We start from the raw sequence: 12,758 nt of genomic DNA, 5'->3' as shown, positions 1-12,758 counted from the left end.
TATATATATATATATATATATATATGGTGGACATTTGTCTCTCTTGATGGACAATTAGGGTGGTTCCATATCTTGGCTATTATAAATAATACTGCAATAAACTTAGGGGTGCATGTATCTTTTTGAATTAGTGTTTTCATTTTCTTCTGGTAAATACCCACCATTAGAATTACTGACTCATGTGATTGTTATTTTAATCTTTTTGAGGAACCCCCCATACTTTTTCCCATTGTGTCTGTACCAATTTACATTCCCACCAACAGGGGATAAGGGTTTCCTTTTCTCCACATCCTTGCCAACATTTTCTATTTCTTGTCTTTTTGATACTAGCCATTCTGACTGGTGTGAGGGAATAACTCATTGTGGTTTTGATTTTCATTTCCCTGATGGCAAGTGCTACTGAACAGCATTTCATGTGTCTGTTAGCCACCTGTACATCTTTTGTGGAAAAATGACTATTCAGCTCTTCTGCTCATTTTTTAATTAGGGTTTTTTTTTTGTTTTGTTTTGTTTTGGTGTTAAGTTGTATAGGTTCTTTATATATTTTGGATGTTTTTTTAACATTTATTTATTTTTGAGAGACAGAGCACGAGTGGGAAAGGGGCAGAGAGAGGTGGGACAGAGAATCCAAAGCAGGCTCCAGGCTCTGAGCTGTCAGCACAGAGCCCGACATTGGGCTCTAACTCAACAGACTGCAAGATCATGACCTGGGCTGAAGTCAGACGCTTAACCGACTGAGCCACCCAGGTGACCCAATGTATATTTTGGATATTAACCCCTTGTCAGATATATCATTTGCGAATACCTTCTCCCATTCAGTAGGTTGCCTTTTTGTTTTGTTGGTAGTTTCTTTCACTGCACCAAATTTTTTTAGTTTAATGTAATCCCAATTGTTTATTTTTGCTTTTATTCCCCTTGCCTTAGGAAATAGCCAGAGTTATATTAATTACCTCTTTATTTCTTCTTCCCTTTACCTCTACTATCTCTCTCTTGTACTACATCCATAGAGAGCTAGAAGGAAACAGTTGAGCAGGAAGGAGGGAGCAAGCTGCATGTTGGGAAGTGTATTGTCCCAATATATAGCATTGTAGGGAGGAGCAGAGAGACGACCCAAGAGCAGTGCAAACTGAGAATTTTGTAGTTTTTTATGTACTCTGTCATTTCAAAATCTTCTAACAGAAAATTAGACAATAGTATAAGAACAGCCAGTACAGGGAAAGTTCAATAGGTCAATGATTAGTAGACATAGAAATTGAAATAAGATCTGACACATATACAAGTGGAAAGGGAACAGGACCAAAAGAAACATACAATTCTATCTGTTGATAAACACTTAAGTCTGAGGAGTCTTACAGAAAAGTGAGTAAAAGGGGGCGCCTGGGTGGCTCAGTCGGTTGAGCGTCCGACTTCAGCTCAGGTCACGATCTCACGGTCCGTGAGTTCGAGCCCCGCGTTGGGCTCTGGGCTGATGGCTCAGAGCCTGGAGCCTGCTTCCGATTCTGTGTCTCCCTCTCTCTCTGCCCCTCCCCCATTCATGTTCTGTCTCTCTGTCTCGAAAATAAATAAATGTTAAAAAAAAAAAAAAAAGAAAAGAAAAGTGAGTAAAAGAAGAGAAAAAATCAACATGGAACCTATGAAAAAATATTTCAGAACAAGGGAAAGGAAATGGCACCATAAAGACTGAAAGGAAAAGCATAAAAATGATCTACTGCATTATCCAAAAGAAAGCTTCCAGAGACTATTTGCATCCTTAATAGAGTACAAAAAGCCATGTGTGTTCTAAAAACATGCATCCATAAAGTGTGAGAAGAAAGATATAAACAGGATTAAATGGAAACTCAAGAGAATGTTATGAATAAAATAAAGGACAGGGAATTATACAAAAATAACGCAACCACAGAATTAAAATCCCCACTGGCAATGAAGAAAGACTTGACTCTGCAAGAATATTGAATAGGGGCGCCTGGGTGGCTCAGTGGGTTGAGCGGCCGACTTCAGCTCAGGTCATGATCTCGCGGTCCGTGAGTTCGAGCCCCGCGTCGGGCTCTGTGCTGTCAGCACAGAGCCCGGAGCCTGTTTCAGATTCTGTGTCTCCCTCTCTATGACCCTCCCCCGTTCATGCTCTGTCTCTCTCTGTCTCAAAAATAAATAAACGTTAAAAAAAAAATTAAAAAAAAAAAGAATATTGAATAAATAATGAGGGTTACTTGAGACACTCCTGGTGAACAGATAAAGATAAGAGGTAGGTGGAACAGATAAAATTAGGGAAACAGAAAAGACAATTGGTATTCATGAAGAAGAGACTAAAACAAGTGGAAGAAAATCAAATATATGATGGGAAGGACACTTTCCTGATGAGAATAAAAAGCCCATAGATGCAGACAGAAAGAAATAGCCATGTTTTTGGCAAAAATAAATGACAAAGACCTACATCTAGACAAGCCTGAGAATGTTTTTAAATTACAAGGCTCCAGAAAAAAAATCTACAAAGATCTGTGAAGGAAATAAAAGATGTTTCCTAGAAAGCACAAGAAAACCATGTTCACTTCAGACTTCTGTGCTGCCATACTAAATTATAGGAGATAATTATTCCAAGCTATTTTCAACTAACTGAGAGGTAAGGACAGGCAATGAGCACTCAAATGGGTTAAATGAAGACATACATATAAAGACTTATTAATATAGTCACAAAAACTAAACACAGATGTAATGCATTAATTTATGCACCTCTTCAGATCCTTTTGACCCTTTGTTTCCCTGGTTTCAGTATTTGCTCAGCTTCCCAGCCCAAGCAGCCCATTCAAAGTCTCTTGCCATTCCTACAATAATAACTCCTGATTCCTCCAACTGGATTTTGTCTTCTGACACCACCAGCTGGATCAGCTTTCCCAGGCAGGAAGGCTATTTTTGGCATGGGCTCCATCATATATGCTACAGTGGGAGCTGTATTGGCCCAATGAGATCCATGGAGGGAGGCCCTGGCTTCTCCAGTAGCTGCCAATAGGTGCCCAGGTCACAGTCTGTAAGTACGGAGGAATTAACTCCTATGGTGCAATGAAGAGAAAATAGGGAAGAGCAAGCACATAAATTTTCACCCTTCTTCCCCCTTATTGTTCTAAGATTCAGAAGCACCATTAGCCTCTCCAAAGGTGTCCTGTGTGACCAAGCAAGCAACTATTTCTCATGAAGCTGAGCATAGCTTGCCTCCTTGTATTTGCTTCCCTCCTTCCCTTTTTACTTTACTTTCTTCCTCACTGTTGCTTCCCTAGGATTGAACCCTCTGATAAAACATGAGTTCCACAAGCTTTACCTTAGGTTCTATTTTCTGGAGAACTGGGCTAAAACAAAAGTCAAAATTACTCTTAAAAGGGAAGACATATCATGTAAAAATTCTGAATGATAATCTGGATCCAAACACTCAAAACATCTAAACAGTATCAGAGAGAGGAGTAAACAAAGGACATAAGGTAAGAGGAAAGTGGTGGAGAGAGAGGTGTGCTAATTTCTCATTTCCAATAGTGGAAACTCAAAAGATGTCATTACACATTGGATTCTTGTGGACTGGAGAAATATAAGGTAAAATATGTTTTAGGGAAAATAGTGTTAACTGCATGGGGGAGTTAGAATACTAATTTTCTAAACATTAGAGAAAAGCAAATGAAATCTGATTTGTAGAAAAAAAGACACAAAAGAAGGACAGTTAAAACATAAAAATCTAAAACAAAATGAGAAAATTAACAAATTTAATCTTATAAATGATGTTGAAGATATTTAAAGAAAAAAAAGATATTTAAAGAAAAATAAAAAGTATACACCATGAAATAAAAAAGAGAATGGTAGAGGTCATAAAACAATTTTGGAAGCTGGAAGCAAAAGAAGGAGTGACAATTAACCTAATAAATCCAAGATTAACCTAATAAAGAAAGGTAAAGCCTAACTCAGCAGTGGGGGGAGTCAGAAAGCAACTCAGAACTCCCAGAGGCTTAGAAATTTGTTTCAGAGTTTCTGGTGTATCAGAGGTGTGACTAAGGGGCAGAATTATTGAAAGCCTGTTGTTGTTGTTTTTTTTTAATGTTTATTTACTTTTGAGACAGAGAGAGACAGAGCATGAACGGGGGAGGGCCAGAGAGAGAGAGGGAGACACAGAATCTGAAACAGGCTCCAGGCTCTGAGCTGTCAGCACAGAGCCCGACGCGGGGCTCGAACTCACGAGTTGTGAGATAATGACCTGAGCCGAAGTCGGACGTGAGCCGAAGTCGGACGCTTAACCGACTGAGCCACCCAGGCGCCCCTTGAAAGCCTGTTTAAGAAGCATTCAGAATCCAAGATGCCCTACTCATAGCCAGGTGACTCCTCCTCCCTGACTTCAGCAAATCAGAGGTTATTTCTCTGGAGAGGGTAGTCTGATAGTCTTTGACGGGGGGACTACAGGTGCAACTGAAAGCGGATTTTGCTAAAAACGGGAGGATAAGAGAATACATACACACAGAAAGTGATACCCTCTTCCATAATGTACCATAATTGCTCTTAGAATGTTGGTATCAAGGTCATTTCTTCCAGGCAGGAGATAGGAAGATTTTTATTATATGAGGAATCTAAATAGATTAGATGAAAAGACCTCAAGATGCTGACAGTGGTGTTTCATAAAAAATGGGCCCAATCAGATTATTCTGCCAAGAAGACTACCATCAACAAGCCCAACTCACTTGCATATAATTTCCAAAAAATATTTGAGTCCCTAAAATATGAGGAAAAAGCCAAAGAATGCCTCTAATTTCAGTCTCTAAAAATAGACACTAAAACAAATAGAAAAAAAGCAAATTGGGAGAAACTCACTGTGCAGAGTATGAAACTGTAAAAAAAATAATTTATACCCTCAGATGAGGAAAATACTGCATCCAAGGAACAAGAAGAAAATACTATTAAGAAAAATTTCAATGAACAAAATAAAAAATAAAATAGCAATAATGAAAATTCAAAGCTGAATGGAAGCACTGGGAGACAAAGTTAAGGAAATTCCTCAAGAACTAAAGGACAAAGAGATTAATTTGAGGGAAAAGGTATTAGTGTTCCCATATCTAATAACAGGAGTTTCAAAAAGACAGAACAGAGAAAACAGAGGAGGACAAAATCATTGAATCAATAATCTAAGAAAATTTTCTACCATGGAAGGACATGAGTTTCCAAACTGAAAGGGCCTCCCACATGTGTAGGACAATGGATGAAAATATACCCATGTCAGGTACATGGTCATACTATTTTATAATATCAAGGACAAAGAGAAAGTCCTAAAATTCTTCAGACTACTTACAAAAATAAAAACAAACAAACAAAAAAACAAGAATCAGAATAGCATCAGACTTAACAACAACACTGGAAATAACATATTCAAAAATTGGAAATAAAATTATTCCCATTCAAGAATGTTATATTCAGTTAAGCTATCTTCTAAGTGCATGGGTAGAATAAAGGTGTTTTCTGGCTTTCAAGTTCTTAAAAATTGTGCCTCTCATGGATCCCTTTGGAGGAAGTACTCCACCAAAACTAGAATATAAAACAAAGAGGAAGATGTGGGACATAGTTAATGGGGAGTTTAATGAGGAAAGAAGTGAAGGAATCCTCATGTTGAACATGAAGGGAGATCCAGGGAGACAGCTTTACAGAACTCCTAGAGAATAAACTATCCAGACTGGAGGAGGATAAGTTGAAATGAATGAGTCCTTTTTTAGTTAGTTCTGTGCTTTTAAACTCATTTGACTTGGTGTGCAAAAACTTTTAATAATATTAAAGACTCATCTATGTTTTACCTATTTATCTTTTTTTTAATTTAAATCCAGTGTAGTTAATATATACTGTTATATTGCTTTCAGGTGTACAATATAGTGATTCAACAATTCTATACATTACTCAGTGCTCATCATGATAAGTGTACTCTAAATACCCTTCACCTATTTCACTCATTCTCCCCCTACCCACCTCTCCTCTGGTAGACATCAATTTGTTCTCTTTAGTTAAGGGCCTGCTTTTTGGTTGGTTTGTCTCTTTTTTTTTTGTACATTTATTTTGTTTCTTAAATTCCACATTTGAGTGAAATCATATGGTGTTTTTCTCTGACTGATTTATTTCATTTAGCATTATACCCTTTACTAGATCCATCCATGTTGCTGCAAATGGCAAGATTTCTTTTTTTATGGCTGAGTAATATTCCACTGTGTGTGTGTATAGTCACACACACACACACACACACACACACACCATATCTTTTTCCATTCATCTATTGATCAATACTTGGACTGCTTCCATAACTTGGCTCTTGTAAATAATGCTGTAACAAACATAGGGGTCCATATATCTTTTCAAATTAGTGTTTTTGTTTTCTCTGGGTAAATACCCAGTAGTGAAATCACTGGATCATGTGATATTTCTATTTTTAAGTTTTTGAGGAACTTCTGTAATGTTTTCCATAGTGGCTGCACCAGTTTGCATTCCCACCTACAGTGCATGAGGATTCCTTTTCCCCCACATCCTTGCCAACACGTGTTGCTGATGTTTTTTATTTTATTTTATCCATTCTGACAGGTATGGCGTTGATAGCTCATTGTGGTTTTGATTTGCATTTCCTTGATGATGAGTACTGTTGAGCATCTTTTCATGTGTCTGTTGGTCATCTGTATGTCTTTGTAGAAATGTCTGTTCATGTCTTCTGCCTACTTTGAATTGTTTTGGTTTTTTTTGGCATTGAGTTTTGTAAGTCTTTATATATTTTGTATACATATCAGACATGTCATTTTCAAATATCTTCTCCTATTAAATAGGTTGTCTTAGTTTTGTTGATTATTTCCTTTGCTGTGCAGAAGGTTTTTATTTTGATGTAGTTCCAATAGTTTATTTTTGCCTTTGTTTTCCTTGTATGTAACTGTTTTCATTTCTCTTGCTGCTTTTAAAATTCTCTCTTTATAACCACTTTTAACCATTTTCATTACTATGTGTTGGTGTGGGCCTTCTCGGTTGATTTTGTTCAGGGTTCTTTGTACCTCCTGGATCTGGATTTCTGGTTCCTCCCTCACATTTGGGAAGTTTTCAGCCATTATTTCTTCAAATAAATTTTCCACCCCTTTTTCTCTTTTCTTCTTCTGGGATCCCTATAATGAGAATGTTAGTATGCTTGATGGTGTTACTGAGTTCCCTAAGTCTCATTTCATTTATTATTATTATTATTATTATTTTCCCTTCTCTCCTTTTCAGCCTGATTGCTTTCATTACTCTGTCCTCCAGTTTACTGATCTGTTCTTGTGCTTCCTCTAGTCTATTTATTCCATCTAGTTTATTGTTTATTTCCTTTATTGAGTACTTCATCTCTGATTGGTTTGTTTTATGTTTTCTCTCTTTGTTAATGGTCTCACTGAAGTCTCCATCAGATATATTACTCATCTCTGTTTCATTTAGGTCTCTTGCTGTGATTTTGTCCTGTTCTTTCATTTGAGACATGTTCCTCTGTCTTCTCATTTTGTCTAATTCTCTGTGTCTGCTTATATGTGTCAGGAAAGCCAACTATGTCTCCTGTTCTTGAAGATACTGGGTTTATGAAGAAGAGGTCCTGTAGTGCTCTGCAGTGCAGTATCTCCTGTTCACCAGAATCTGCTGCTTCAGAGGTGTCTTCTATGTGTGTTGCACGTGCCCTGCTGTTATTGCCATGCTGCTTGTGCCTTCAGTCCAGTCATCTGCCTTGGTTCTCTGTGCCTGTTGTGGGCAGGGTTTGGTTCCTGTGTTGTCATTGGGCCAGTCTGGGGCCATCTTGGGCTTGAGTTGAGTCAGACTAGGTATTTGCCTAGATGCAGTAGCATGGAACTTCAGGGTGATTTCCCTGTGTTGTCCCCTGTGAAGCTTTTTTAGGTGGGCAGGGCCTGCAGTCAGACCTGAGGTCTACCCCCAGTACACTGCTGGGGCTGCAGTTGGACTGGTATATGTAGTTATCTTCCCCTCTCTCTGGGACAGGAGTCACTTTGGAGTGGTACTGGCCCCTGTTGGGACTGCTTATACACTGCCAGACCCGTGACACCACTTTGGATGGTCTCTTGCCAAGGACATATTGAAGGGGGCAGGTCTGTAGGACCACATGAACGTAGGGTGCACTGTGCCAGCAAGGTCCACAAGGGACCTGCATCTGCTTGGGACTACTTCTCTGAGGCTGGCCAGGTTGGAGGGAGTAGACCTGCAGAAGTGCAAAGGGGTGCTGTTAGCAAGCTAGGTGGAGAGTGATGGCTCCGTGCTGGTTCCTGAAGGTGTTTTTGTATTTAGGCTGTGGGGCAGGGGAGGGAAATGGCACCTACTAGTTCTTTTGTTCTTGGGGAAAGTTCCCAAAGATCCCTGCCCCTCCACCACATGCTCAGTGATTAGTAAATGAATCTTCCTGTATACCTCAAGTGTTTTGTTTTGTTTTTTAAATTATATTTATTTTGAGAGAGAGATGCAGGAGGGGCAGAGAGGGAGGGAGGGAGGGAGGGAGAGAGAGAGAGAGAGAGAGAGAGAGAGAGAGAATCACAAGCAGGCTCTGCACTGTCAGCACAGAGCCCAGTGCACGGCTCAAACCCACGAACTGTGAGATCATGACCTGAGCTGAAACCACAAGTTGGACACTTAAGTGACTGACACCCAGGAGCCCCTACATCAGGTTTTAACTACTGCTTCTATGCTGTATCTCCATGTGGCTCTTTGCTGTGTTGTCTCTTTAAAGGTGGGGACTCCACCCTCCTAGCTCTCCCAGAGCCCAGCCTGCTGATTTTTCAAGTTCCAGATGTTAAGCCCCACTGATTCTTAGGCCCTCTGTTTTTCAAAGCCAAATGTTATGGGAATTTGTCTTCTCCATGTGGGTTCTCCATGACTGGGGTGCCTGGTGTGGAGATCTGGTCTTCTCCCTTCTCCACACCTGCTATGTCCCTCCCTCCCACTTATAGTTCCACCCGACCGTTCAGCTCCTGATTGAGTCTCTGCCCTTCCTGCCCTCTTTGATGTGGCCTCTTCTTTACATTTGGCTGTGGAGAGTTGGTTCTGCCAGTCTTTGGGTCATTTTCTGGGTAATTACACTGACATGGGTGTTATCTAGTTGTATCCATGGGACAAAGTGAGCTTAGGATCCTCCTACTCTGACATCTCCCCTGAAGTCCCTATCATCTGTCTTTTTTTTTTTTAAGTTTATTTATTTTAAGAGAAGGGGGGGGGTGGGTAGTGTGCAGTGGTGGGACCATGGGAGATGGAGAGAGAGAGAATCCCAAGCAAGCTCTGTGCTGAGATCATGACCTGAGCTGAAATCAAGAGTCAGACACTTAACTGACTGAACCACCCAGGTGTTCCCCTATCATCTTTTTTTTTTTTTTAATGTTGATTTGAGAGACAGGGAGAGAGAGAGAGAGCATAAGCAGGGGAGGGGCAGAGAGAAAACGAGAGAGGGGGAGACAGAGAATTCGAAGCAGGCTCCAAGCTGTCAGTGCAGAACCCAATACAGGGCTCAAAACCATGACTGTGAGATCACAAACTGAGCCAAAGTCAGACACCTAACTCACTGAGCCACCCAGGTGCCCCCTTATCATCTATCTTTTAAAGACACAAAATGAGATTCATCTTATGTGTCAATTATGTGTCAATTACACATATGTGTACCTTATGTGTCAATTACAATAGCTACAATTATGATCAAAATTGTTAGGAAAAATAATTCCCACCATTTTAAGTTTTATTAAAAAATTTTAGTATACCAGTAATTAATATATTTTAATTTCAATTTTATTTTTCTTAAGTAAATGCTACATCCAATGTGGGGCTCAAACTCATGACCCCAAGATCAAGACTTGCATTCTCTATGTACTGAGCCAGACAGGCACCCCAATACATTCCTAATGTAAAAAGCAGAAAAAAAGAGTATAACAAGAACACATTCCCAAATCCAGAGCTAACTACTACCAATATATTGGTATAGTTATCTTTAGTTATATATTCATATGTATGATAAATAGGATTAGGTCTGACTGCATAGAAGAGAACATTCAGTTAATAGTAGTTGAAAATGCTAAGTTTAATATACAAAATCCTCCTCCCTCATGTAATAGCAGTCCAGGGTTGGTCTGTAGGTAGTCCAGGGTTGATACAGTGGTTTCATGAGGTATTTAGGGACCCAGATTCCTGGTAGCTTTCCATTCTGCTATCACCAGGGTGTGGCACTCACCCTTATGGCACATTTATGCTCCAGGCAGCTTGACAGGGAAGAAGAGAAGGAAAACCCAACCTCTTTAGATAAACTTTTAGAAAGTGCTACTCAACACTGTTACTTCTATTTCATTGGTCAGAACCTGGTCACAAGGTTATAATTAGCTGCAAGTAAGGCAGGGAAATGTAGTATTTATTCCGAGTAGCCAAGTTCCCAGCTATAAATTCAGGGTTCTACAAGGAAAGAAAAGGAGAATAGATACTAGGGTAGGATATTAGTAGTTGCACCAGTCAGGTTGTCCAGAGACAGAGAACCAATTGGAGATACATAGTAAGAGATTTATTTTAAGGAATCAACCCACAGGATTGTGGGGGCTGCCAAGTCTGAAATTTGTACATCAGGTTGGGAACTCAGACATGAGTTGATGCTTCAGTCTTGAGGCAGAATTTCTTCTTCTCCAGAAAACTTCAGTTTGTGCTTGTAAGGTCTTCAACTGATGGATGCGGCCCAGTCACATTATCAAGGATAATCTCCTATACTTGGTCAAGTGATTATAGAGGATAAATACATTTACAAAATACCTCACAGCAGCACCTAGGTTAGTGTTTGATTAAATTACTCAGTACTAGAGCCTAGCTGAACTGACACAAGAGACTATCATAGCAGTCTTTATCATAAATAGATTATACTATATATACATATATATACACACACACACATTAATATCTCCTTCATTTTACTGTGAGCATTTTGCAAATCAGATGTTCTTATAAAATATTTATTAGTGGTTTAATATCCCTATATACTGAAATAAAATAACATTTATTCCTTTATGTCAAGACTTTAAAAATATACACATATGAGTACGTGTATGTTTTCAACTATTTCTGATTATTCATTAAGTTTCTAGAAATGAGATTACCAAGTCAATGATTATAAAGATTTTTATGGCTCATATTCCTACTGCCAAAGTGCTTTCCAGAAAGTCTGCACCAATTTACACTTACACCAACAATACATGAATGTAATGCCGATGTCACTGTACTCTAGATATCATAGGTTTCATAATTTTGTTTATCAATTAGGCAGATGAACATGTTTTGTTTTGTACCTCTTTACTACTATATAAAAAATTTTATCATTCACTGTATTTTTATTGATCCTTTCTATTTTCTTTAATTAATTTTGTTTGTACCTTTTGCCTAGTTTTCTGCTAGGCATTCTTCTGATTGATATATAAGGTATTTATATATTAAGAATATAAATCTTGGTCAAATTTCCTGCAAATATGACTCCTAATTGCTTCTCTAGTTTTCTATTATGAAATATTTGGAATATAAATTATGTAAAGGAAGAAACTATATATACCTCAACTTTTCATTTAGGGTAAACAGTTGAAATATGAATAAAGATATAATATTATTGGTGATTAAAATAAAGGGAACTGAAACATGAAAATGAGATTATTTTCAAATACAAATGAAGCATCACTCCCACAGATGACTCAGGTAACTAGTCAGTCACATCTTTACAAAAATGTACTTGGTAAAACTGACATTTTTTTCCCTGAGAATTCTTACACATGTAATATTTTTCATTTAGTAGTATTACTAATTTTAGAATCTACTGACTGAATTGTTGTTTCTAAGATGTCACGTCAACATTATGTTCAAGTAAGTTTTGAAATGATCAGTAATTTTTAAGCAACAATTTATGGAAGATGAAACTAACCAATGAACTTATGATTTTTTCCTGCTTCTAAATAAATTTAAAAATTTAAAAGGCAAATAAGGGTGTTATATCTCTGATGGTAATAATAGCTGCTTGACAATGACATGGTACAAATAAATCTGTGTGGTAATATAAATTGACTCAGGTATTTGTGCTACATATGACAGCCCAAAATATTTTCATTTCCTCCTTAGTAATTTTTAGATTTTCTTATCTCATTGACTATGAAAAGCACAATCATCCCACACACTGTTCTTGAATTGAATTTAACGTAATCTTCCCAGAATTCTAGCTTGATTTTCAAAATTAAGTTGAAATTGAATTCCAAGCAGTTATCTGATTTGACCAATAATTTAAACTTGTATAGTATAGTAATACTTGGAATTATTTTTCTACTTTCATATATTTCAATTGGTTAATTGAATCCAATTAGTTCCAGTAATTTTTTAAGCATCTAATTTGTTTTCATTTGTAATTTGTAATTAAAACGGGTTAGTGGATATTCACTTATTTTACTTATAATATTCTCACTTATTAAATATGTTACTGAATCTATATTTTCAAAAACCTTTTATGGTTTTCTAGTGCTTTCATTTATTTGTTTATTTTTGAGAGAGAGAGAGAGAGTGAGTGAGTTCAGGAGAGGGGCAGAGGGAGAAGGAGAGAGAATGTTAAGCAAGCTTTACACCCAGCACAGAGCCCAACGTGGGGCTCGATCACATGACCATGAGATCATGACCTGAGCTGAAATCAAGAATCAGACGCTTAACCTAATGAACCATCCAGGTGGCTCTCTATATGCTTCTCAATCATGAGTCTGGTTAAA

At 38.0% G+C, this 12,758-nt stretch overlaps 1 protein-coding gene across 2 annotated transcripts in view; it reads right to left on the bottom strand.

Moving 5' to 3' along the window:
• Positions 1-10,518: 10,518 nt before the first annotated feature.
• The window catches only part of BTBD8 (BTB domain containing 8), a 116,955-nt gene continuing 114,715 nt past the window's right edge, over positions 10,519-12,758 (bottom strand). Inside the window, exon 18 of one of the 2 annotated variants that reach the window (XM_042952806.1) lies at positions 10,519-10,739. In XM_042952806.1, the coding sequence (XP_042808740.1) occupies positions 10,735-10,739 (5 nt within the window). In that variant the 3' untranslated portion in view covers positions 10,519-10,734. The remainder of the gene's footprint in view (positions 10,740-12,758) is intronic. The other variant, XM_042952805.1, reaches the window with a different exon arrangement.

This window comes from Panthera leo, chromosome C1 (genome assembly GCF_018350215.1).
Source record: "Panthera leo isolate Ple1 chromosome C1, P.leo_Ple1_pat1.1, whole genome shotgun sequence".
NCBI lineage: Eukaryota > Metazoa > Chordata > Mammalia > Carnivora > Felidae > Panthera > Panthera leo.
This window is presented reverse-complemented; position numbering and strand designations above follow the sequence as displayed.